This window comes from Scardinius erythrophthalmus (genome assembly GCF_964197995.2).
Source record: "Scardinius erythrophthalmus genome assembly, chromosome: 3".
Taxonomy (NCBI): Eukaryota; Metazoa; Chordata; class Actinopteri; order Cypriniformes; family Leuciscidae; genus Scardinius; species Scardinius erythrophthalmus.
The window spans coordinates 59,985,449-60,012,492 of record NC_138223.1 but is presented as its reverse complement, the minus strand read 5'-3'; the positions used below and the strand labels follow the sequence as shown (position 1 = coordinate 60,012,492).

The 27,044-nt window shown below is 40.7% G+C and overlaps 2 protein-coding genes across 2 annotated transcripts in view; both read left to right on the top strand.

The window, feature by feature from the left end:
* Positions 1-27,044, top strand: part of LOC308687567 (cytochrome P450 3A30-like) — a 90,863-nt gene that overhangs the window by 45,524 nt on the left and 18,295 nt on the right. The gene's annotated exons all lie outside the window — the stretch shown is intronic.
* On the top strand, positions 119-26,536 carry LOC308687571 (cytochrome P450 3A30-like; the record flags this gene model as incomplete). The annotated part of the gene is made up of 13 exons (XM_081360184.1): positions 119-189; positions 5,103-5,196; positions 5,373-5,425; positions 5,699-5,798; positions 17,684-17,797; positions 18,080-18,168; positions 22,717-22,865; positions 23,066-23,196; positions 24,630-24,687; positions 24,792-24,952; positions 25,028-25,254; positions 26,103-26,265; positions 26,349-26,536. 13 exons carry the CDS (start codon positions 119-121, stop codon positions 26,448-26,450), a joined length of 1,512 nt encoding a protein of 503 aa, XP_081216310.1. The 3' UTR covers positions 26,451-26,536.

The following is a 27,044-nucleotide window of genomic DNA, read 5'->3' as shown; positions in this document are numbered from 1 at the left end:
GTGCAGAGGTTCTTCGTGTTTGTGTGTTCTGCATTGGTTAATGTGTAATCCGAGAGCAGAATAAAGCTCCGGCTCCTCGGCGTGTGTTTCTAGTCTGAGCGTCTCGGGATCAGGAACCATGAGCTACGGTCTGTTCTTCTCCGCTGAAACATGGGCTCTGCTCATGCTGTTTGTAGCGCTTCTGGTTATGTGAGTGATTCATGACTCTACTAAACTGAATAATTAGTTCTAATTCTAGTTCTAGAATCTTAATAAAAATGAGCCAATAAGTACCTCATTTGACTCATATGTAGATGCAGGGCCGATTACAGTCCCTGTATCAGGTGATATTCTTCTGTCTGAAGGTCTAACAGTTTTTCCATTTCAAAAATCTAATGCTGTATGTGTCATAAGATCTGTCTAAAATCACAGCTTACAGGAAACGTTCTGTCAAGGTCGAGTTATTCTATTTTTAAAATTTGCACCCTGTTGACTTCAATGGGGCAAGTTTTAAACCTGCTTTTAGCCTCTTAACATCCTTGCTGTGTCATTACAAGTGCACAGAAAATGTGAGTGATTCCTTCTGAGTGAACACGAGTGAATCTGACTGCAGTAGATGTGAAAGAAATGTATAAAAATGATGTTATTTAAGCCAGCGCAAATACCTGTGTTTACATCCTGTTTTCGGGTGAAGTCCAAAGTAGTCGATTGCCGAGTTCACACGCGTGATCATAGGTACTAAACACTCAGATTCACTCGTGTTCACTCTGAAGGAATCACCAAATTCCTTCAGAATAACTCATATAACCAAGATAATTCATATAACCAAGAAAAAAACGTTTTGAACATTCAGACACAATTCAGAAAAAAAAAAAATTCATAACGTAACAAGAACATTAGAAAAATGTTCTCAGAACATATTTTTGTCAGCTGGGGTTGTTTTGATTTAAAGGAACACTCCACTGTTTTTTCATATTAAACTATGTTATTCCCTTAAAGGTAGTGTAGGTAGGATTTTTCTAAAAAACTTTTTTTCAAATTTGTTTAAACTGTCTTTATATGCCAATACATAATTAAAATGTAAGTGCTCTGAAAAAGAGAGTATAAAAATCGAGTGACTGTAGACCTTTTAATCTGCAATAAACACAGCTCATTATTTCCATCCGGGACGAAACAATTGATTGGTTTGGGCGACTGTCACTCTCTCTCGCAACCATGGCTACCACCCCTGTTGCTACAAGATCTGCCCATATGTGCGCACCCGTTTGATTTGAGGAGTGCAAGAGAGGCGCGGAACCTACGAAGAGTAAAATTATGGCAGACAAAGAGCATTCAAAATTCAAAGCACCTGCATATGCAGTCAGCGAAGGCAAACAGGGCAAAAGAAATGTGCAACGACCTGTCCTCGGATCGACGATGCGGTACTTGTCTCAGTAGTATAGTCCTCATCAGAGTCAACAATGCTTTCATCATGGAAACTCTTACATGCAAAACACCGTATATGTTATGAATCTTACACGAAATTCACCTTCATCACAGTGTAACTGATGTAAGAACTGATTTTCCTGCTAAAACAAAACTCACCCTGCAATAATGCCATAAAATGCCCCCTGGACAGCAGATAGCAAAGACAGAGCACAGAACCTTGTCCTGCCCAAACTTATCTCCTTGTCCCTTTGTTTGACTTCAACTCATCCCCCCTCTCCCTCCTCTTCTCCCTCCTCAAGTCACTGAAAGTTAAATTAAGAATGTCTATATATCGCATATCTTGTGAATGTGTTGTTTTTTCCTTTTCATGTTTGGTATCATTTTTAGGGTCTCAGTGCGATTGGTAAAATGGTCTTAATTTCATTGCAGTCATTGGTTTAATGAAAAAGATTGAGAACTTAGGAGAATCCTGTATCTCCTCTCTGGCTGATATCTCTTTTCAATATCTCAAGAAACCAGGTGCTACCCCCCTGGGGTACATGGATTGGCCCAAACAACTCTAAACAACATTTGTATAACCCCTGTTGTTCTGGTCTGGTATTTAAGGCAAGGGGACAGAGCATACTTTGGGAATCTTTTACCAGGATCATTCCCCCACAGTAATGTTTCAGTATTTTCCTGTTGGAAAATCCTGACACATTACTGTGTGTCTCTGTCAGGAAAACATTACTTACTTTTAGAGTCATCTTTGAGTAAATGATGTCATGTATTTTTGAATTGGCTTTTAATAATTTACTTCTGTAATTGGCATGATAAATTTTTACCTGACAAATAAATGTTAACCTTGATTTATTCTGCATTCTTCTGAAATCATTATTTCCAGTAGATTAATGTGTAGTCTGGTGTTTCCGCAAATCTTTGTCCAGAATAGATCAAACTGAAGGCACTTTGAATGGACCATGGGGCACATCTTAGGAGACCTTCTGATTTCTGACTATTCCCTGACTTAGCATGTTGTATGCTACAAATATTATATAAATTACACCTATGGGTCTGTAGTGTGCGACCGCATAGGGTAAAATATTTGTACTACACCCTCTGACTATTTCAGGACTGGCTAGTTTGTGATCGTGAGCGCGCAGTCGCGACGTGACGTCTCAAAGCGACACTAGGTCCGTAATGAACGAATATTGAAAGTATGGGATAATCAGAATAATCAAATATCTAAATTAATTCATAATCAATATTTATGATTATTTTCTAATCAGAAATACGATCTAAATTTGATTATCATTTGAAATTGGAGTCAGATTGAGCGTAGAGCTGAAATAATACTAAAACTAAATTCCAATAAATTAAGTGAACTTCACTGGATCGCTGAAAAGACATACACGCTTTAAACCTTCGCCAGGCCGTTGGATTCCGTCATTGGGTCAATGGGTGGTCCTTACACTGATGGTAATGGAAAACCGTGTATCAATGCAACCTGTTTTTAGCTTTGCCTTATAAATATAGCTCGTTACCGAATCAAACAAAATATATTTTAAACTTTACCAGTATTGATAAGCTAGCTTGATACTGAGTACTAAAAGCCATCTTATTTGTTTATATTCATAGTGATAAAGTTAGGTATTTTATTACATGTGATTCTGACATGATGTCACTGCATGCACTGTGCTCCTTCCTCTCCGCTCGTCTCAGGTAAATAAATGCATCTTCCAGCTGAGCCTGAGCGTTTGGCGTCGCGCGTTCATCAGTGTTGCCAGATCTCGCGAGACAAATAAGCAACCAGGCCAGTAAAAACAAGCCCAAAACAAGCGACGCCCCCCCCCCCCCCGCATAGACATATTATTAATTAATAATAAATAGTTTATTAATAATAAATAAACTGTGACGTAGGGACTGATTTTAAACTGTTGCTACAGATTGTCAATTTACGTCCATGTGGACAGATTGGTTAACGTTAACTGTGCGCAGTTTTGCAAAACTGTAGCCTACACATGGTAACGTTACAGTTTATTTTTTTTGTTTATTTATTATGTTCTGTGAACATACACAGAGCAATAATGCGGTGCATTTTGATGTCTTTGTCACAAGTTGAGCAAATTAATTCCCCAAGGTGATCGGCTGATTTAATGTATGTGTGACAAGCTTCATATACCTTTAGCACAGCTCTCGATCTGTCTTGACTCGTTGTGTTTGGAGACCGTAAATCCAATGTCCGGAAGCCTCATTGAGGAGAACGGTGCTGCATTTTTAGCGCAATTTTCCACCCGGACAAATTGCGCTTGTTAACACATGATTTCTGTTCTGTGCGTCTGTGCGCACCAATCTTGCACCTCTATCTACTCCTCAACCAGACCACCTAGAGACTTCGGGTTTTCGGCATTATGTTAAGGAAGGTCTAATCTCGAACGCACAAAAAAAAATCCAGGAAAAGATTTACTATCTCTTAGTGTTATTGTGATCCCATGAGGTGAGAAAATTGCGCTAAAACACTCACTGAGTTGTTATTACTTGTTTTAAATTATTTTCGAGGTCGCTACATACTCTGCACAGTGCTTTTGAGTCATCCCCCACGACAGGTTGAATCCATACTTTTACTCCTTTTTCTTAGTTCCGACTCGCGCGTATTTTCATTTAAACGTCAATGACGTTTTCCTAACCATAAAAAAACAGACTGCCTCTGATTGGCTAACGTTATTACTCGTTGACATCTGAGTCAACCCTGCTTTCTCCTGTGTGTATGGGAAGGGGGGGGGGGGCAGAGGGAACAGGCAAGACAAACTACGTTTAACATATAGGCAATATCTGTTTGACAACTTTTTATGGAGCTGGGAACAAGCCCAAAATAAGCAACTACACTTTAGAAACAAGCACAAAAAAACGCAACCCGCGACTACCAATATTTGTAAGCGACTTTACAGAAAAACAAGCCCAAAGTCGCTTATAATAAGCGGACTTGGCAACACTGGCGTTCATGTGTTTTGGGGGCGTGGCTTTGGAAGGAGCCCAGAAGGGAGGGGGTGGAGTGAATGGAAATAATTAGCTGTGTTTACAACAGTCGTGAGAGGTCTACAGACACTCGATTTTTATACTCTCTTTTTCAGAGTACTTACATTTTAATTATGTATTGGCATATAAAGACAGTTTAAACAAATTTGGAATGTTTTTTTTTTAGAAAAATCCTACCTACTCTGCCTTTAACTAAGACGAGTTGATACATACCTCTCTCATCTCAGTGCGTGCACTCAATCGCTCTGGCGCACGGCGACACTTTGATAGCACTTAGCTTAGACCAGTTCATTCATTAGGGACCAAACAGAGATGAAGTTAGAAGCGAACAAACACCTCCACGTTTTCCCTATTTAAATACAGTTACACGAGTAGTTACAAGACCAAGTATGGTGACACAAAATAAAACGTGGCGCTTTTCTAAGCGGGTAAAAAGGATAACTATAATGTATGGCGGGAGAGGATTTTTCAGGCGTGACTTTTTACTGCGCTGAGTCGAAGTGCTCCCAGTGCTATTCCGCCATACATTATAGTTATCCTTTTTACCGCGCGCCAGAGCGATTGAGTGCACGCACTGAGACGAGAGAGGTATGTATTAACTCGTCTTAGTTAAGGGAATAACAGTTTAATATGAAAATACGGTGGAGTGTTCCTTTAAATGGTTTTGATGTCACTTCCAGATATGGATACTGGCCTCACAGTCAGTTCAAGAAGTTGGGAATACCAGGTCCCAAACCCATTCCGTTCTTCGGAACAATACTGAGATATAGAGAGGTGAGTTTATTATAAAGCAAGTCAGTCCATCGCAGGTTCTTTAATGATCCATGCGAATCTAACATGAACCTGTCTGTGTCAATCACACGGATGATACTATAGTCTTCTCTCAGTGTTTATCTTATGACTCTTCTGAACGTGTCTGAACATGAACTCGTCTGTCGCTGTGCTTTCAGGGGTTTCATAAATTCGACCTCGAGTGTTTCAAGAAGTATGGACGAGTCTGGGGGTGAGTATGAGACTAACAGATGACACTTCACTGATCAATCTCAATGAATCATCTGAAGGAATCATTTCAGAACACCTGAAACATAAATGACTCAGTTTAAGATGAAATGACAAACATGTCTTAACGTTCAACATCATGAGATCAGTAAGATCTGTAATGAAGAGCCGAGGAAGACGGTCATTATGAGACCATGATAATCAATCGTACAGTTATAATGAACTGAATGATTCTTCTGAATGTAGTGCTTCTTTCTGAATTGTTTGTTTCTCACAGTATCTACGATGCGAGGCAGCCCGTTCTGTGCATCATGGATCAAACCATCATCAAAACCATCCTGATTAAAGAATGTTACTCTCTCTTCACCAACAGAAGGGTAAAATCACCTTCATCATTCTGAAATGTAATAGTTTTGAAATACTACAGACTCAGAGCCCTAAAGCCGGGGACAAACTTAACGACTGTAAGGCTGATTATGAATGTAATTTGATTCTTAAAGGGGTGGTATAATGCCCTTTTCACAAGATGTAAAAAAAAGTCTTTGATGTCCCTAGAGTGTGTATGTGAAGTTTTAGCTCAAAAAAGCCCACAGATATTTTTTATATCAAGTTAAAGGTGCTCTAAGCGATGTCATGCGTTTTTTAGGCCAAAACATTTTTTTGTCACATACAGCAAACATCTCCTCACAATCCGCTAGCTGCCTGTCCCCTGAACACACTATAAAAAAATGTGGTCTCTGCAGACAGCCCAGGCTCCAAAAACGGCAAAAAAAAAAAAAAAACTGGCCCAGCCTGGACCACGAAACATAACAAACTGTTCAAGCCAATAACTGACAAGAAGGATTTGGGGTGGGGTTTGGGGGGTTAGTGCTTGATGAAGAGGAGGGAGGGTCTAGCTAGCATCACTTAGAGCACCTTTAAGATTGTCACTTTATGAGGGTGAGCAAAAACGCACCGTTTTTGTGTCTGTCCCTTTAAATGCAAATGAGCTGCTGCTTCCGTCACAGAGGGTGAAGCTTCAAGAGCTTGTGTCCTTTAACCTCACACAGACATGCACTGAAAATTTCAAAACTGTTAGCCTTTTATGTTCAAACCGGAGTCAGACAATGACGGAGAGACTCAAGAAGTGACAACATGTAGAAGCAACAGGACATTTCTGAACGGTTAGTTGATGAACTTATGCAGCTGATGTGGAGATAACTATCTTCTAGTCATTTATTAGCATATTCTGTCATGATAATCTATAAATCGCGTTCCCAGGGGCGGGGTTTATGTAAATGTTAGGGTTAGTGATGTCACAAACCCGGGAGGAAGCTCATGTAGTCCCTACCAGCCGTTTGTTGTAAAAAAACGTTTGTCAGGGAATGCAAAATATTTGAACACAAAGTTTCTCTTGGAAATGCAAAAGATTTTTGAGGGAACGCAAAGTTTCTTTTTGTAACACGAAAGATTTGTGAGGGAATGCAAAGTTTGTCAGGGAATGCAAAAAAATTGTGAAAGAACGCAAAGTTTGTCAGGGAATGCAAACAATTTGCAATTACGCAAAGTTTCTCTGGGAGCACAAAAGATTTTTGAGGGAACGCAAAGTTTCTCTGGGAACGCAAAAGATTTGTGAGGGAACGCAAAGTTTCTCTGGGAACGCAAAAGATTTGTGAGAGAAGGCAAATTTATCTGAGAACGCAAAAGATTTGTGAGGGAATGCAAAGTTTCTCTGGAAATACAAAAGATTTGTGAGTGAATGCAAAGTTTCTTGGGGAACACAAAAAAATTGTTTGGCAATGCAAAAGATTTGTGAGAGAACGCAAAGTTTCTCTGGGAACACAAAAAAATTGTTAGAAAACGCAGTTTCTTTGGGAACGCAAAAGATTTGTGAGAACGCAAAGTTTTGTGAGAGAATGCAAAGTTTCTCTGGGAATGCAAAAGATTTGTGAGAGAAGGCAAATTTATCTGAGAACGCAAACAATTTGCAAGAGAACGCAAAGTTTCTCTGGGAGCGCAAAAGTTTCGTGAGAGAACGCAAAGTTTCTCTGGGAACACAAAAAAATTGTTAGAAAACGCAATTTCTTTGGGAATGCAAAAGATTTGTGAGAGAGCACAAAGTTTCGTGAGAGAACGCAAAGTTTCTCTGGGAACGCAAAAGATTTGTGAGAGAAGGCAAATTTATCTGAGCACGCAAACAATTTGCAAGAGAACGCAAAGTTTCTCTGGGAGTGCAAAAGATTTGTGAGGGAACGCAAAGTTTCTCTGGGAACGCAAAAGATTTGTGAGAGAGCGCAAAGTTTTGTGAGAGAATGCAAAGTTTCTCTGGGAACACAAAAGATTTGTGAGGGAACGCAAAGTTTCTCTGGGAATGCAAAAGTTTTGCAAGAGAATGCAAAGTTTCTTTGGGAACGCAAAAGATTTGTGAGTGAATGCAAAGTTTCTTGGGGAACACAAAAAATTTGTTAGAGAACGCAAAGTTTCTCTGGGAACACAAAAAATTTGTTAGAAAACGCAGTTTCTTTGGGAACGCAAAAGATTTGTGAGGGAACGCAAAGTTTCTCTGGGAACGCAAAAGATTTGTGAGAGAAGGCAAATTTATCTGAGCACGCAAACAATTTGCAAGAGAATGCAACGTTTCTCTGGGAGCGCAAAAGATTTGTGAGGGAATGCAAAGTTTCTCTGGGAACGCAAAAGATTTGTGAGAGAACGCAAAGTTTCGTGAGAGAACGCAAAGTTTCTCTGGGAACACAAAAGATTTGTGAGGGAACGCAAAGTTTCTCTGGGAATGCAAAATATTTGTGAGAGAACGCAAAGTTTCTCTGGGAATGCAAAAGATTTTTGAGGGACCACAAAGTTTATCTGGGGACGCAAAATATTTGCGAGAGAACATAAATTTTCTCTGGGAATGCAAAAGATTTGCAAGAGAACACAAAATTTCTTTGGGAATGCAAAAGTTTTGTGACAGAATGAAAGTTTCTCTGGGAATGCAAAAGATTTGTGAGAGAATAAAAGTTTCTCTGGGAACGCAAAAGTTTTTTGAGTGAAAGCAGTGTTTCTCTGGGACTGTGAGAGAATGAAAGTTTCTCTGGGAATACAAAAGATTTGTGAGTGAATGCAAAGTTTCTCTGGGAATGCAAAACAATCATGAGGGATGACAAGGTTTCTCTTAGGAACGCAAAAGATTTGCGGGAGAACGCAAAGTTTCTCTTGGGAACGCAAAAGATTTGTGAGTGAACGCAAAGTTTCTCTGGGAACGCAAAAGATTTGTGGGAGAATGCAAAGTTTCTCTGGGGAACACAAAAGATTTGCGAGAGAACGTAAAGTTGCTCAGGGAATGCAAAAGATTTGTGAGAGAACGCAAAGTTGTCAGGTTCAATAAAGCAGGATTCAGTTGCGAGTAAATAAACAGTATATTTATTAGAAAACGTCCAACAAGAGTAGTAGCAGTGGGTCGGATGAAACAAGGTGCATGGAAGTCCCTCCTTGGCAGCGCAGGGACACAAATGGGCAACCAGCCTTCCAGGGACCACGAGGAACCAGACAATCAGGAAGACAAACACTGGATCCAGATACAAGACGAAGGAACACTGAGACAACCAGGACCAGGACATGCACACAGGAAACTCCAAAACGATCTGACAAACACAAGGTGGATGGCATGACATTAAATAGACAAACAAATCAGCAGCAGCTGGCGCTGATCATCAGATCAGCAGCAATCAGTGGCCACGCCTCCAACACACACACACAGAGAGAGAATGAGACAGTGAATTCATGAACCGTGACAGTACCCCTCCCCCTAGGAGCGCCTCCATGTGCTCCCAGGAGAACTTACCCATTGATTGCCCTTACCCTCTTACTGACCCTCATCAATAAGGGAGTGATCCAGAATGTCCCTCGTAGGAACCCAACTTCTCTTCTCCAGACCGTAACCCTCCCAGTCCACCAAGTACTGAAATCCGTGTCCCCTCTGTCTCGAGTCCAGAATACAATTGACCGTATAAGTTGGTTCCCCATCTACGAGTCGCGGCGGTGGGGGAACCGGGGCAGGCCGATTAATATGTGAACGAAATACGGGTTTCAATTTGGACACATGAAAAACGGGATGAATCCTCCTGTACGCAGGAGGCAGTTTGGTTGGAGTAACCCATCTGGAGGTCGATTGGAAGTCTTACCACAAGCACAAACCAAACAGGCCAAAACAAAACTTTGAATGTCACGAGCCATCCCCGGCCACCAGAATCGTTGCTTTACCAAAAAACTGGTACGATTAACTCCTGGATGACATGCTACATTGGAACAATGACCCCATTGAATTACGTTGGACCATAATCCCTCCGGCACGAATAACCGACTCGGTGGGCCACCAGGCGGAGGCGTTACCCCTTCTAAGGCTGACTTGACCTTCGACACGATCTCCCATGTGAGTGTGGAGACAATGAGTCTCTCAGGTAAAATGCACTCGGGAGTGGACAGGCGTTTGGATCGGTCAAAAACACGAGACAAAGCATCGGGTTTGATGTTTTTAGAACCCGGGCGGTACGAAAGAGAAAAATCAAAATGACCGAAAAAAAGAGCCCACCGAGCTTGCCTGGAGTTGAGTCTTTTGGCGGATCTGATATATTCCAAATTCTTATGATCGGTCCAGACGATAAAAGGTACCCCCGACCCTTCTAACCAATGACGCCACTCTTTCTATGCAAACTTGACCACCAACAATTCTCTGTTACCAATGTCGTAGTTACGTTCGGCTGGCGATAAACGATGGGAGAAAAATGTGCAAGGATGCATCCTGTCATCCGAAGAAGAGCGCTGGGAGAGAACCGCACCTTCCCCCACCTCTGATGCATCGACCTCCACCACGAACTGACGGCTCTTGAGTTTGGAAAATGCAGCTTCGGCTACACCAGACCACCTGATCATCGTTCCGGGGGAGGTCAAGGCTGTCAGAGGAGCGGCTAGTTGGCTGAAGTTACGAATGAAACGTCGGTAAAAATTGGTGAACCCCAGAAACCTCTGTAGGGCCTTACGGGAATCTGGACTTGGCCAATCCACCACAGCCTTAACCTTGTCAGGATCCATGTGCATTCCCTTGGATGAGATGATATACCCTAGGAAAGCAACAGACTGTGCATGAAATTCGCATTTCTCTGCCTTGACAAAAAGCCCATTCTCTAACAACCTTTGAAGCACTCGTCTGACGTGCTGAACATGCTCCTGGAGAGATGAAGAAAATATCAGTATGTCGTCCAGGTAGACATAAATGAACTGATCGACCATGTCTCTCAGCACGTCGTTGACGAGTGCTTGGAAGACTGCAGGGGAGTTGGACAGCCCAAAAGGCATAACCAAATATTCTAAATGCCCCCTGGTGGTGTTAAATGCCATCTTCCACTCATCCCCATCTCTTATGCGAACCAAATGATAAGCATTACGTAAATCCAATTTTGTGAAGACGGATGCACCCTGCAACCTCTGAAGGCTGAAGACATCAACGGCAAATGATAAGTATTCTTTACCGTGATGTTGTTCAACCCAATAGTAATCAATACAAGGTCGCAGAGAACCATTCTCCCCGCTGGAGAAGAAGAATGGAGGATCAACCCGGTTGCTAGAGAATCATAAATCTATTTCTCCATGGCCTCACTTTCTGGAGCAGAAAGTGAGTATAACTTGCCCTTAGGCGGGGGCGTACCTGGCAGTAACTCTATAGCTCAGTCATAGGAACGATGCGGAGGTAGAGAAGCAGCCCGGGACTTACTGAACACTTCTTTAAGGTCGAGGTACTCCTGGGGCACGTTTGACAAATTCACCTGCTCATCCTGCAACACAGAACTAGACACAGACGAACAGGCAGACACAAGACAAGAGGCATAGCACTGATTACTCCACTCAGAGATGGAGCTGTGACTCCAGTCAACCCTGGGGTTGTGTCGCACCAACCAGGGATGACCCAGGACTACGGGAACCAGCGGAGAGTCCGTGATCATAAAGGTTATCCTCTCCGTGTGGTTCCCTGACGTGATGAGAGTGATGATGTCGGTGGTGGATGAGATGTCTGGAAGTTTCTGTCCATTAAGTGTACTGATGGAAATCTTGTGAATTAGGGGAATGATAGGAAGCTGAAGGTTAAGTGCCAAAGTTCGATCCAAAAAATTACCTTCAGCTCCCGAGTCCAATAAGGCCTGGCATTGGTGAAACTTGGTTGCCCATTGCAGTCTTACCGGGAGGAGAGTTGATGAGGATTTCTCCACGGAGAGTCCACCCGACAGTAACCTCAGCCCTACTGCCTGTCACGGTTCATCGATCCATGTGTTCATTTTGTAAATCTGTTGGTTTTTATGGGTGTGGGATCTGAGTGTGTAGTGTTGTTTGTTGCTTAGTAACTAGCTGATCATTTAATCAGCCCGCAGCTGCAGCTAGTTAATATTGTTGTTAGCTGCCTATATCTAGCATGAGTGATTATTGCCTGGTGTCGGTTCGTCACTCTTGTTTTTGCTCTCTTACCCAATTCCGGTGCCTGAGCTTCATTACGGAGTTATTTCCTCAATCTCGTCTGTGTTCCCAGACTTCTGGAGATCGTTTGGAGTTCTCTTCATTCCAGTTCCCGTTTGGCATCCACACAGGATTATTCATTTCACTCATCCTCTCCGGTGTATTTGTATCCTGGTCGCGCGCCTGCTATACGTGGTGTTTTGAGTATTATCATCTGTTTGTTTGCAGTGCCCGACCTCCCCGCAGTACATGCAGAGGGCCCTCATCCTTCTCTCTCCTCCCGGGAAAGCCAAGCTCTACCCACCTGCATGTAGGGATGGGCATCGTTAAGAAATTATCGATATCAATGCCATTGTAGTCTGCTTATCGATGCGATTCTTATCGATTCCCATATCGATTCCTGTACCATTTGCTGCACACTTACAGGATGGCTTTGAGAGTTGTTGGCTTTGAATGTCTAATTTAAAGTGGTTTTAGAGAATGAAAACCAAGTGTGCAATATCAATACAGAAGTTGAGTGCTTTGACATTTCTAAAAAAAAGTAAACATTTCTAAAACAAAGCTTTGTATTGTAATCACACTTAGTCGTGTGTGCTAAACTATAAAAGAGTAAACAACGCATCATGGTTTACATTTTAACTTTAACTTTTATTGTTTTCACAAAAACTTCATCAATGAGTCATTTAACATTTAAACATTTCTAGCAGTTCTTGTGCATAAAAACAAGCATGTCTGCTTTTTCTGGGAGGATCCTTGATCTCTCCAGGCTGATCATTGGTTACTTACATTTAGCATTAATGTTTTGATATAATTTATAAGCCAACCTACCATTGTTTGTGGAGCGCAGGCTGTCTGCAATATAGTGCACTCCTGGTATTTAATGCCATGGATATTATTTAAATGTTTGAGCATATTTGTTGTGCTCCCCCTGAGATGCTGACACACATATAAATGATGACAGTTATATGAAATATAATAATAATAATAATAATAATACATTTAATTTGTAAGCGCTTTTCTAAGTACTCAAAGACACTTTACAGAAAATTGTAAAACATGTAGCAACATAGAAAATGTAATGCAATGTAAAGCAGATGTAGCAAAATAGAAAATAAACACACGATTAAATTAAACATTAAAAGCAATTTTAAATGTTTAATCTCACGCATATTCTTACACATTCTTACACATATTTCCTCATGTCTTCTCACATTCCTATCAAGAGAAGAAATGATACTATAACACTACTACAATATTATTAATAATACTATACTATATTTACTATAATACTATATTATAATACAATAACAATACTACTATGTACATATTCATTCCAAACAAGATGCACACCTTAACTAATTATTTATGGTATATGATTAAAATAAATATTACAAACATTCAATTATATTTCTCAACAATACACTATTATTATTAGTGATGATGAGGATGGTAGTAATGACTATTATTATTATCATTATTATTATTATTATAAGAAGCATTACTACTACTATACTATAAGGATTATTGTTATATAAGTATGATCATAAATATATATTACTGTTATTGTTATCGTTTTATTTGACATCTTATTTTATTCATTTATTTGACCTTAGTTATTTTATACTTCCTGACATATTTATTACTATATTATCTCTCATTATAGGATTCCATTTTAATTTATTTTTTTTATTTTTTTTGCTGCCATGATGCCATTACAGCTATTATTATTGTTGTTGTTAATGATGGTAATGATATTATTATTATTATTATTATTATTGTTGTTATTGATATTGTTATTATTATTATTATTGTTGTTATTGATATTGTTATTGTTATTATTATTATTATTGTTATTGTTGTTGTTATTACTGTCATAAATAGTATTACTAAAGTAATCGTATTGATTATACAAAATTTTGTTGTGTCTCCGTCCTGCTATCCTATAGACATGATGGTCCTTGGGCCGGGGTTTTTTTTTCAGGGTGGGGATGCCTGTAGGGCCTGCTCCCGGGGTGCTCTGGGCTGGGCTTGGACGGCCGCAACACTATTGTCTTTTTTAATGCATCTAATTATATGTTCTTATTTAAAAAAAAAAAAAAAAAAAAAAAACAGCACAGGGGTGGCAGAGGTCAGAATTTCACTAGGGCCTTGCCATCAACTGGCTACCCCTGGGTCTGTGTTTCATGCCATGTCTCATTTTAATGCAACATATTAGATTAGGAACATTGTCACATTAACTAGGCCAAGGCTGGCAATTTGGTGGTAGCGGCTTGTCTGCGATGGTGGGAGTTGCAGGGTACTTGGGGTGTTTGGGCTCTACGGTATCTTCCCTTGTTGATGGGCAGCACGTTCTGGGCACATCCTACAGGCTGTGGTTGGCAGGGCGGAGACATGACAAAACATGACAAAACACAACACGACTGGATATTAGGGGTAATTATTTGCTACTGCATTTAGTTATTTATTGTGTATTATGATGCTGGTGGAAATAATGGTAGTAATTATTGATATTATAATTTTTATTATTATTACTATCGTTATCATAAGTAGTCGGAATGGTGACAGAGTGTGTTAAAGATATAAAAGATTGGATGACGCATAATTTTCTTTTATTAAATCCAGACAAGACAGAGGTACTACTTATCGGTTCAAAAAACCACCCACAAAACCTCTCACAATACAACTTTAACATAGTAGGATGTCCTGTTACTTCATCCTCTACAGTAAAAGACCTGGGTGTTATATTAGACTGCAACCTGTCTTTTGAAAATCATATTTCATATGTTACAAGAACAGCCTTTTTCCACCTTAGAAACATTGCTAAGCTACATAATATGCTATCAGTTTCTGACGCAGAAAAGTTAGTTCATGCATTCATGACCTCGAGACTAGATTACTGTAATGCGTTATTAGCCGGTTGTCCTGCATCCTCAATAAACAAGCTACAGTTAGTCCGAAATGCCGCCGCTAGAGTTCTAACTAGATCAAGAAAATATGATCATATAACACCGATTTTATCATCCCTACATTGGTTACCTATAAAGTCCCGTATTAATTACAAGGTATTGCTACTGACTTATAAAGCCCTAAACGGCTTAGCTCCAGTCTATTTAACGGATCTTCTATCGCCCTATAATCCATCGCGCTCTTTAAGATCACTAAATTCGAGGCTTTTGGTCATACCTAGGATATCTAGGTCCACCAAAGGAGGGAGAGCATTTTCACATTTAGCTCAAAAACTCTGGAATAGTCTTCCGGATACTGTTCGTTGCTCAGACTCGCTCTCCCAGTTTAAAACTAGATTAAAGACGCATCTCTTCAGTCAGGCATTCATATAATACTTTTAATCCTACAGTTAAATCCGACCTCTAGTTCATAAACGCCAGAGGAGAACTGGCCCCCGACTGAGCCCGGGTTCTCCCAAGTTTTTTTTTTCTCCATTAGGTCACCTGATGGAGTTTTTCGGTTCCTTGCCACTGTTGCCTTTGGCTTGCTCGGTTGGGGATATTTGGGGATATTTAATTTAATTAATCAATCAACGATACTATTGATCAGCATTACCAAACGTAGACGTTCCACTAGAAACAAACATTGATGTATTGTTCTAATTTATTACTGTGAAGCTGCTTTGATACAACCTGTGTTGTGAAAAGCGCTATATAAATAAACTTGACTTGACAGTAGTATCTTTTTTTTTTTTTTTATGTTGTTAATGTTATTAATGCTAATGTCATTAGCTATATAGAGCACACAAACATACATCTCTATTCAGAAATTCAAACAATTCAACTGTTGCTCCGTTGAGATCCAATTTGATGTTTCACTGTTTCACTGTATATACATAAACTGTTCTCACTGTAATTTCACCCCTTGCACAATTCAACAGACAAGCAATTCCCGCACACTATCGTAACTTGCAAAGAATCTTGTTAACCTACAGTGGGATCTTTATTGATTGTTGTAACTATTATAATTTGCAACTGTTTATGATGTGATTTTTATATTCCTAATGAGCGTAATTGTTTACAGATGGAGCTTTGGTAATTGGTCATGTGTTTATCTTAAAATAGATGAATTTGAACATTTGTATACTGATGAAGGTCGTGTGACCTAAACGTTGTGTAATTAAAGAATACTTCTTTGCAAGTTACGATAGTGTGCGGGAATTGCTTGTCTGTTGAAACGATCCACCTGGTTTGTCTCATTATCCTACGCACCTATCAATTGCAGGTGTGCGATGGAATTTGTTCACCCCTTGCACAATTAAAAAAAAAAAAAAGCAATTTTAAAAAGATTTTTGTCAAGATTTTGAATTTTGGCAGGTCAGTGCAGTCACAGATTTTTTGGGGTAGAGAGTTCCAGAGGGTGGGGGCAGCGACAGAGAAGGCTCTATACCCCCAGGTTCGGTGCTTGGTCCTGGTAGATAGAGTCAAGAAGTTTGCATTGGAGATGCATATTGGAGATGCAATGCGTCCGAGGTTTTGCGTTCCCAAACGTACATTATCGGAAACCTAAACAAACAGCACATGAGGAGACTGAGTATGAGTGGAGCAGCGTTTACTATGAACGGAGCTGAGGAACTTTTAACAATCTGCACGCATATAAATAAAGCGTCATGCTTCTCTGTAAAAAAAAAAAAAAAACAGCGCATATATTTTTTGCGCATATCACAGCCTTTACGATTTCATTATAGCACTCTGCTATTTTATGATTGTAAATTGTTTTAAATAGATCGCGTAGCATTAGAAAACGGTGTAATAATGCGGTTCATGGATTCGATCTAAACAGGCTATGAAAATGTGAACTTGGAATATAAATCTGACGGCACGCACTTATCACACTGTTGGATTGACTTTGTTTACTTCTGTTGGCGGTAAAGAAGATCAAAACAGACTAGCGCGCGAGCCGACCACTACCATCTCTCTCTCTCTCTCTCTCTCTCTCTCTCTCTCTCTCTCTCTCTCTCTCTCATCAGAGATGACATTTCACGGCCAAATCAAATAAACAATCGGAGTAGAGCCCTTCTAGCCAATCAGAGGTGAAAAAGGCGGTACCTTCTCCTACCATCCTGGGGGAAAAAATATCACACAAATATACAAAATGTGTAGAATGGTAGAATGGCGCTTTTGGGGATCATTTAAAAATCCAGTCCCATACTGTGACGTCGTGCCGCGACGCGGGAATGGACAGAACGGAACATTCGGAATCGTTAGTGGAATCGTTAACGTGTGGACGTGTACGATTCAGATGGATCGGAACGTTTGGAACCGGTTCCAAACCGGAACCTGGAACCGATTCCCAAGCCTACCTACATGGGTTCATGATCTAAAGCTGGGCTGACCGTATTCTTACCGCTGGCTCTGAAATACTCCGGGTTCTCGGAAACCATCGCCTGGAGAGTTCGCCTCTCCAGTCGCTGTAACTGTGCGTCCACTCGTAATGCCAGATCGATAAGTCCATTTAGATCCTTAGGAAGTTCCAGCGTAAAGATCTCCTTCTGAATATGGTCAGCCAACCCATGCAGGATCATGTTGTAAGAGAACGCAAAGTTTCTTTGGGAACAAAAGATTTAAGTTTCTCTGGGGATGCAAAAGTTTACGAGAGAATACAGATTAATTGAAATATAGTTTTTCCTCCCATCTTTTATCACTGTAAAATATAAAGGTACTTCAGGTAATAAATATGAATTATTTTTATTAATCATTTAAATGTTTTCAGGCCAGAGATTGTGCTTGTGTTGTCATTTTATCTTTACTGTATACACATTTGTCCTCTGATCTGACAGAACTTCCGTCTGAACGGGCCGCTGTACGACGCTGTGTCCATCGTTGAAGACGACGACTGGAGGAGAATACGCAGTGTCCTCTCGCCCTCCTTCACCAGCGGGAGGTTAAAGGAGGTCCGTGAGTCTTTATCTGGATCATTCTCACGCAAACAAGTTTTACAGCAGTATTTATTACATCGCTTACCTGAAGCGGTACGTGAAGGCAGTACTATTGCGCTACAATACAAACAAACAAGAATTCAGTTTGAGATGAATGACTAATTTGAACTGAACTACAGAATCATTCATGCTGAGGAGGATGTGTGTGTGTTTAAATCTCTTCCTAATAAATATCAAACATTACCTGTGTGTGATGAAGATGTTATGATGATGATGTGCTTCTGCTTCTCACTCTAGATGTTTGGCATCATGAAGACACACTCTCAAATTCTAGTTCAGAATCTGGGGAAATCAGCAACACGAGGAGAAAATGTGGATATTAAAGAGTGAGACAAATTGCATAATATCACTGTGATGAGGTTCAGGGTTTGGAAGGAAGACGACAGCGTCGGCGTGATTGGGACTCAAATGTTTATTGACAAAAAAAGGAAAACAATCAAAACAAAAGGCGCGCACACTGTAACACTAAACAATCTTTCCGCTATATCAGCTCTGACTCTTTTCACTTTCTTGATCAGACTTTCCACTGGTTGGCGGTGTACGAGTCCTCAGTCCTTCTCTCTCGTCTCTCACTCCACAGCGGCTTATATCCGGTCTCTCCATGCCAATTACTGCAACAAGACACAGGTGTTCGTCATTTGCACTTGACATACTTACGCACCACTCGTCTCCTTTCTCTCTCCCCCCTCTCTCCACGCCCCCCTTGCCACAATCACAAACGCTTCTCGATATCTGAAGAGATAAGAACGGAGCCGCAATAGTCAAGTCACCTTCATTTATAAAGCGCTTTTAAAAGTATGGATTGTTTCAAAGCAGTTTTACAGTTATAATAGAAATTAGCGTAACAGATTCTTTAGGCTGTACAACAGCATTAGGATAAAGTTATTATCCAGCTAAATTTAGTTTTGATTTATTCACTTCCGGTGCGAAGATCATTAGTTATTAACTTAGTGGCCGCTTACATGACACCGTTCTAACAGAAAAACTCTTAACGTGCTCCGGCCGCTCATCCGCACAAAACAGTGCCTGGTGTCTCGAGAACGCACTCCCTGAAATAGGTTCGAAGGTGCAAACGATTATCCGTTATCTCTGTGCAAACATCAAAAAAGCAAACCCGAAAGCACAGACAGCCGGCACATGCGCATCACGTGTTCAGTCCATAGGTATGCGCATTTGAATATATATGTGCGCAGACATGTAGTCCTTCACAAATCAACCCTCAACAAACTACTTGTCTGGCCTTAAAAATTTATAATACAGAAATTTGCCGCGTCTGCATAGCCACGCGAACCGGAATTATCCCAAGAACGTTTTATCTGTACTGAGGTAAAGGGAAGGGAGGGAGGCCTTCACAGGGGAGAGACTAGTTGACACTTCAGGACTACGTTGTCGTCGCGCCCAGGAGCAGGTCCTTCATCAGATCTGGATACGGCCTGGATCCGGCGGACTGTGGTAAACCTCGGGATAAACAGAGAGACTAATATTAGCATAGACGCCATTCTTCTTATGATGTAACGAGTACATCAGGATTTATGGGAAGTGTTCCCGGTTCCGGCTGATCTAATCTATGCAGCTAAATCATTGAATTAAAGAAGTCTATAATATGTTATGTGTATGCTAGGTCAAAGAGATGTGTCTTTAATCTGGCTTTGAACTGACAGAGTGTGTCTGCTTCCCGGACAATGGTAGGAAGACTGTTCCAGAGTTTTGGTGCTAAATAAGAAAAGGATCTACCGCCAGCAGTCGATTTTGATATTCTAGGTATTATTAACTTTCCGGAGTTTTGAGATCGCAATAGACGTGAAGGACTATAATGCGTTAAGAGCTCGCTCAAGTACTGCGGAGCTAAACCATTAAGTGCTTTGTAAGTAATCAGCAATATTTTAAAATTGATGCGATGTTTAATAGGGAGCCAATGCAGTGTTGACAGAACTGGGCTAATATGGTCATACTTCCTGGTTCTGGTAAGAACTCGAGCTGCTGCGTTTTGAACTAGCTGTAGTTTGTTTATTAAGCGTGCAGGGCAACTACCCAGTAGAGCATTATAATAATCTAGCCTTGAGGTCATGAACGCATGGACTAATTGTTCCGCATTGGACAATTTTCTCCCTGATATTATCAATCTTGTTAGTAAAGAAGTTCATAAAGTCATTACTGCTGTGCTGCTTGAAAACATCTGGGGTTGAAGATTTATTTTTCGTTAGTTTAGCCACTGTTTCAAATAAATATCTAGGGTTTTGTTTATTTTCTTCTAATAGGGTTGAAAAATAAGCAGATCTAGCAGCTTTTAAAGCCTCTCTGTATGCAATCGAGCTCTCTTTCCATGAAATGCGAAATACCTCTAGTTTTGTTTTCTTCCAGCAACGCTCCATTTTTCTGGCTGCTCTCTTAAGGGCCCGAGTGTGCTCGTTGTACCACGGCGTTGGACTATTTTCTTCAATCTTGTTTAAGCGCAACTGTAACAGAGCAACTGTGTCTAAAGTGCTGGAAAAGAGAGAGTTAAAAGTTTTTGTCGCAATATCGAGTTCTTCAAAGTTATCTGGGATGCTGAGATGATGAAACTGATTAGGAAGATTCTTAATAAAGCAATCTTTAGTGGCAGAAGTGATAGGTCTCACATATTTGTAACACGGAGTCAGCTTTGTAGCCTTGGATAAATGAAGTTTACACGAGACTAGATAATGATCTGAGATGTCAACGCTCTGCTGTAGAATATGACAATGAGTAGGTCCTGACACGTGTTGTCTAACTCCAATAGAGTTCAGAATGTCTTTAAATGCCAATACCAATGCATCTTTTTCATTATCTATGTGTATATTAAAATCACCAACAATTAATACTTTATCTGCAGCCAGTACTAACTCTGATAGAAAGTCAGCAAATTCTTTGATAAAGTCTGTATGGTGCCCTGGTGGCCTGTATACAGTAGCCAGCACAAATGTTAAACGTGATTTATCATTTACACTATATATTGTTACATTTATCAACAACACTTCAAAAGAATTATATTTAAAACAAGACTTCTCAGTAATTCTGAAGATATTACTATAAATTACAGCAACACCTCCCCCTTTGCCTTTCAGGCGAGGTTCATGTTTATAACAGTAATCTTGCGGGGTTTGACTCATTTAAAGTAATATAATTGTCTAGTTTTAGCCAGGTTTCTGTCAAACACAGCACATCTAGATTATAGTCTGTAATCATATCATTAACAATAAGAGCTTTTGAAGTAAGGGATCGAATATTCAGCAACCCAAGCTTTAGCATTTGCTCATCTGTATTATAGCTGTTTTTTGTTTGTTGAACATCAATAAAACTTTTACCCTTAGATGGGTTTGGAAGTTTTTTGTATTTCCTAATTCGGGGAACAGACACAGTCTCTATATGTCTGTTCTCTCTATGATATCTTGGTGAAAGAGTCTCTATGTTATGATATCTAGGTGAAAGAGGCTCTATGTGATGGGATTTATCTGACCTTGGTGACGCGAGGCCGCTAGCAGACGGTCGGTTTAGCCAGTCTGTCTGCTTCCTGACCTGAACCCCAGATTGTCATGTTTGAGCTCTAAGACTATGTGCCATATTAGAGAAGAGCAGCACCATCCCAGGAGGGACGAATACCATCTCTTTTCAACAGGTCAGGTTTGCCCCAAAAACTTTTCCAATTGTCTATGAATTCTATATTATTAAGCGGACACCACTTCGACAGCCAACCGTTAAGCGAACACAATCTACTGACTATCTCATCACTCCTGCGAACAGGAAGGGGGCCAGAGCAAATTACAGTGCCTGACATCGTATTTGCAAGTTCACACACCTCTTTAATGTTAATTTTGGTGATCTCCGACTGGCGGAGTCGAACATCATTAGTGCCGACGTGAATAATAATCTTAGAGACTTTACGAGTAGCATTAGCCAGCACTTTTAAATTTGTTTTGATGTCAGGCGCTCTGGCTCCCGGCAAACATGTGACTATGGTGGCTGGTGTCTCTATTTTCACGTTCCATGCAATAGAATCGGCAATAACTAGGGCACACTAAACAGGATTCTTGGATTCTTCAGGATATTTGTTATTGTAATCAAAACGGAAGAGCGTTGTTTTGTCCCACGACTACAGCGCCTCACCGTCACCCAGTTGCCCTGCTGCACGGGCTCTACTTCAGCTGGAACCGAACATTGTACAGAGTTCACTAAGCTAGTCACATCCAAATCAGTATCTAAAGCCTTTGCACTCTTACAATTAACCTCAATTAATGTTTGGATGCATGTCTCTAGTTCTGAAATCTTCTCCACCAGCCTGACTATCTCCCTGCATTTATCACATGTAAATCCGGTGCTAACAGAGAAGGATATGCTAAACATGTTGAATGAAGTGCAAGGGACAATAAGAGGAGAAAATGACATAACTCACCGTGTTTGTTGACTGACTGATACTCACCACAGTTGTTTGATGGATTTGGAAAAGGCGCAAGCGAAATAAAGAAATAAATAAACAGTGCACGGATGGCACGCTAACAGGCTAGCGAATTAATAGCGTGTTGCAACGATTTAGTTTGAAGCTAGCGATGTTAGGTTAATATTTGATGTTGAGTAAGTTATATTTAGCAGTATAAACAACAGGGAATGATAGTAAATAATAATTCAAGACAGAAAGATATACAAAGCTTTCAGACGCAAACCAACTCAAGCAGCAGCAGGCAGACAGAATTATAATGATAATATCACGATGATTATCATAGGTGTTCAATTTCCTCACCAATCACCTTTAATAACCTCCAGGACAGTGGAAACATTCACTACATATAGAGTACAGTATATAGGCTGTATATTTGTCAGATGAGAATAATAATGGCTTTCTCTTGCCTGCATGTGTTCAGGTTCTTCGGTGCGTACAGTATGGATGTGGTGACCAGCACAGCGTTCAGTGTGGACATCGACTCCCTCAACAACCCCAAAGATCCATTTGTGACCAACATAAAGAAAATGCTGAAGTTTGACTTACTAAACCCTGTGTTCCTGATCAGCGGTAAAGAACTCAACTAGGCCTGTCAGATAAGCACTCTTCAAAAGCTAATGTAGGAAACTCTGTGAACAAAGTCTTTACAGAACTACAAATAACTTTGAACGAACATTCTATTAATGTTACTGGAAGAAGGTTTGTTCAAAACTTTGAGAGAACTTTGCCAGAACATTCCCTGTTAAGACCTTTTCTAATTTCTTCTGTAGCTCTGTTTCCTTTCATCACACCCGTCCTGGAAAAAATGGATTTCAGCTTTTTCCCGTCATCTGTGACTGATTTCTTCTACGCTGCCTTACAGAAGATCAAGTCTGAAAGAGTGGCCAATGATCACAAGAAGGTACAACAAACACTTAACATGAACAATGTAACGACAATCAGACACATAACCATTTGTTACATTTAACAAATAAGCTTTAAAGCCCACTTTTAGGAATGAAATATCTCCCCAAAAGAGGCAAGAGAGCAGAAAAGGCCTCAGTCAGCAGGGGGACCATCAGATAAGATGGTTTTATTGTTCTGAAAAATGTGGTCATGTGATAAGACAGAGGCCATAGGAAAGACCTTCAGCCCTTAAAACAGACTTTCCTGCATTAAATTATAGACAAACTGATCTATAAATTAACATGCATCTCAGGACATTGTGTGTGATAATTTTATGTCTCGTATACTGTCTCTTGCATTTCTATTTATTTTATGCATGCTTTATGAGAGAACTTCTAGTTAATGTAACCCCACCTATATCGTGTCTCCTGTCTAATTAATCCTCATTTAATGACCCACATCACCTTCTCATAGAATGCAGTGTGTGTGTTTGTGATATCTATCTGAGTATAAATGGACACAAATGGCAAGGCCCACACTTGAAACATAGTCACAAATCCTCCCATTTCCCGCTTGGAATTTCCCCCTTTCTACTTTCTTATTATTCTTATTTCCCCCAACCCTGAGAGGAGGGACCGTTCTCAGGCTTTAAATGGCCTCTACACAAGCCCTTCCCTCTCTAGGCCTTCTCTTGTACATTCGGGTTGCTGTCCTGCGGGGCCGCACCAGGCCCCAGGCCCAAAGCTAGCAGGCCTTGACTCACAACTAGCCACAAGCTCATTCAGGAGAACAAGGAACAGAACAAGGACAACATCAGAAGTTTGGCACAATTGATTCATTCTCCAACCATGCAACTCCAACCATCAACTCTTCCGACTTCCTCCCTTCTCCTGGTTGCTCTGCATGGCCTCTCCAGCCCAGGGTGCCATGTGCTCATGGAGAGAGAGAGAACTTTCAACCAGAACAGAGTCAAACAAACCATGCATGTTCATCACCATTTCTTCATTCAAGGCAGAAGAAATCGATTGAGACTAAGGGGACCATCAAAATCCTTTTTCAGAAACTTCACGAAATGCTTTTACTGCAAAGGCCATGCAAGTATACATTTAATGAGGTGCTCTGAAAATAATAAGCTGATGGTTCTTTTCATAGTTAAATGGATATTTTCCATAGTTCCATTTCCTGCTTCCGGTTTCATTTTGTCACTTCCCATTTTACCCAAGTTTGTGTGATTGTATGTTGTGTGTTTAGATTAGTTATGTTTGTGATTTTAGTTAATAAAACTTGTGCACAATATGTATTTGGTTCTGATTCTCTGCTTGCAACAAAGTTTATTTTACGATTTAGACTGTGACTACAGACTCTTAGTAGTACTATACAGTAAGAAAGACATTTTCCTCCCCCGGAAATGAACATGTTTTAAACCACTCTCCTGAATTCCTGCAGAAGAGAGTTGACTTCCTGCAGCTGATGGTCGATTCTCAGACGGCAGGGAAAACTCAGCCTGGCGAGGAACACACAGAGAAAGGGGAAGCATCTCAGATGATTAACCATGAGAAAGATCTTTCTTCCATATGTGAAGACACATACCTTAAACCGTGTCCTGTGCAGGTCTGAGCGACCACGAGATCTTATCGCAGGCCATGATCTTCATCTTCGGCGGTTACGAGACCAGCAGCAGCACTCTGTCGTTCTTATTCTACAATCTCGCAACCAACCCAGAGGCCATGAAGAAACTGCAGGAGGAGATCGACGAGACCTTCCCAAATAAGGTAGTGCTCCATTGAAACACTCGTTGGGATTGGCGTGATGAGTTTGAGACTTTAACCATTGATTGTGTGTTGAAGGCCCCGGTGGACTACGAAGCCGTCATGAACATGGACTATCTGGACGCCGCGCTGAACGAGTCCCTCCGGCTGTTCCCTGTTGCAGCTCGACTCGAACGGGTCTGCAAGAAAACGGTGGAAATCAACGGCGTCATTATCCCTAAAGATATGGTCGTCATGATCCCGACCTTCGCTCTTCACAGAGACCCGGATTACTGGAGTGCCCCCGAAAGCTTCAAACCGGAGAGGTCAGGACGGGTTTCTCCTGTTTCACTCATTATACGAGTCCGGTGAAGCTACAGTCAAGCTTTAGCAAATACAATAAGGCCCAACAGTCTGTCCTGGACGTGGAAAATCCCATTCAAATCCACAATTCATTTTTAACGATAACTTATAAAACTTTAAAGACAGACCTTATTGTGAGCTACAAGGTTGTTCATCTATGGTCTCTGCTTTTGATTATGCTGTCATGCCACATTATTTAAACTTATTTTTTCAAAGAATTGTGTTTATCAGCAGGAATCCTGGTGAGAAACTGCATTACCCATAAAACCCAAATAAATCTCTACCAATCAGGGAATCAAAACAATGAAACTGCACTTAGAGAACTCTTTAAATGTCCATTTTTTTATTGGTTATGCGAACGTTACATTCTTCTAACATTATGGGAACGTTACTTTTGAATGTTCTCAAACGAGTAGTAACATTTAAAAAAACTTTAGATGAACGTCCAACTAAAATATTTCAGCCAGACTGCTTCATGAATGATGTATAAATAATGTTTTTGTACTAACATTTTGAGAACGTTATTAAAGACCAGATAACTTAGAACGAACGTTCCATTAATGTTACTGGAAGAACATTTGTTCATAACTTTGAGAGAACATTCTCTGTTAGCTGGTTGGCTTGGTTCATGGATTATAACTCTCTAGAAAATATCTGTAAAATCACTATTGAAAAAAATACTTCCAGAACCAAGGCCACTGAACAAGTAAGCGGCACTGTTGCACTAGGAACCCAAGATTGGTTCTTTAGAGTAATTGTCTGTAATATAAATACTTCAACCCAACGTGACTCTTTCCTGCCTTATTAACAGGTTCACTAAAGGAAACAAGGAGACCATTGACCCCTACATGTACATGCCCTTCGGCCTCGGTCCCAGGAACTGCATCGGGATGCGATTTGCTCAGGTGACCATGAAGCTGGCGATCGTGGAGATCCTGCAGAGGTTTGACGTCTCAGTGTGTGCGGAGACACAGGTGAGCAGACGGGTTGGTCTCTGGTAACAGGAGGACGTTCGTTCATTCGTTCGCTCACACTGACCTTCTCTTGCTCTTCACAGGTTCCTCTAGAGCTCGGCGTAAGCGGTCTACTGGCTCCCAAAGACCCCATCAAGCTCAAACTCGAGCCTCGGACAGCTTCAGACGTTTGTAACAACAAATAGTAACGCAGCTTGTCCGCTGCACACTTCTCTTTCAGTCCGAGGAGAAGGTTTGATGGGTCTTTTAAAATTAAAGAATATTTTATCTCTAGTCTCTAGTCTTCAGTGAAGAGGAGGATTCGACTCTGAGGTTCTCAGTGCCTTTCGGACTCGGACTGAGAGGTTTAGCAACTTTACTTCAGTAGTGAATGTCAGATGAATTCTGTTGTTCCCTGAGACTCGTGTTTAAAGGGCACCTATTATGCAAAATTCACTTTTACATGGTGTTTGAACATAAATGTGTGTTGGCAGTGTGTGAGCAAAACCACCCTAGAATGATAAAAATCCACCCAGTGGTTTTTTTACAATCTCAATATATCATAAGCACTATCTCCGAACGAGCTGTTCTAAGATTGCTCTCACTGTGACGTAGAATTGCGCTAAGCCCCACCGACGTGATTTGATTGACACTGTGGTTACCCCGCCCTCGGTGATCTGTACACCATCGCCATTGTTTCAACGACAGCCGGTTATGTCTCCTATGAAATGTACGTGTTCTGATGTGGGATGTAAGAATGGACATAGTAGTCTTCACTGACATCAGAGCCACTGAAAACA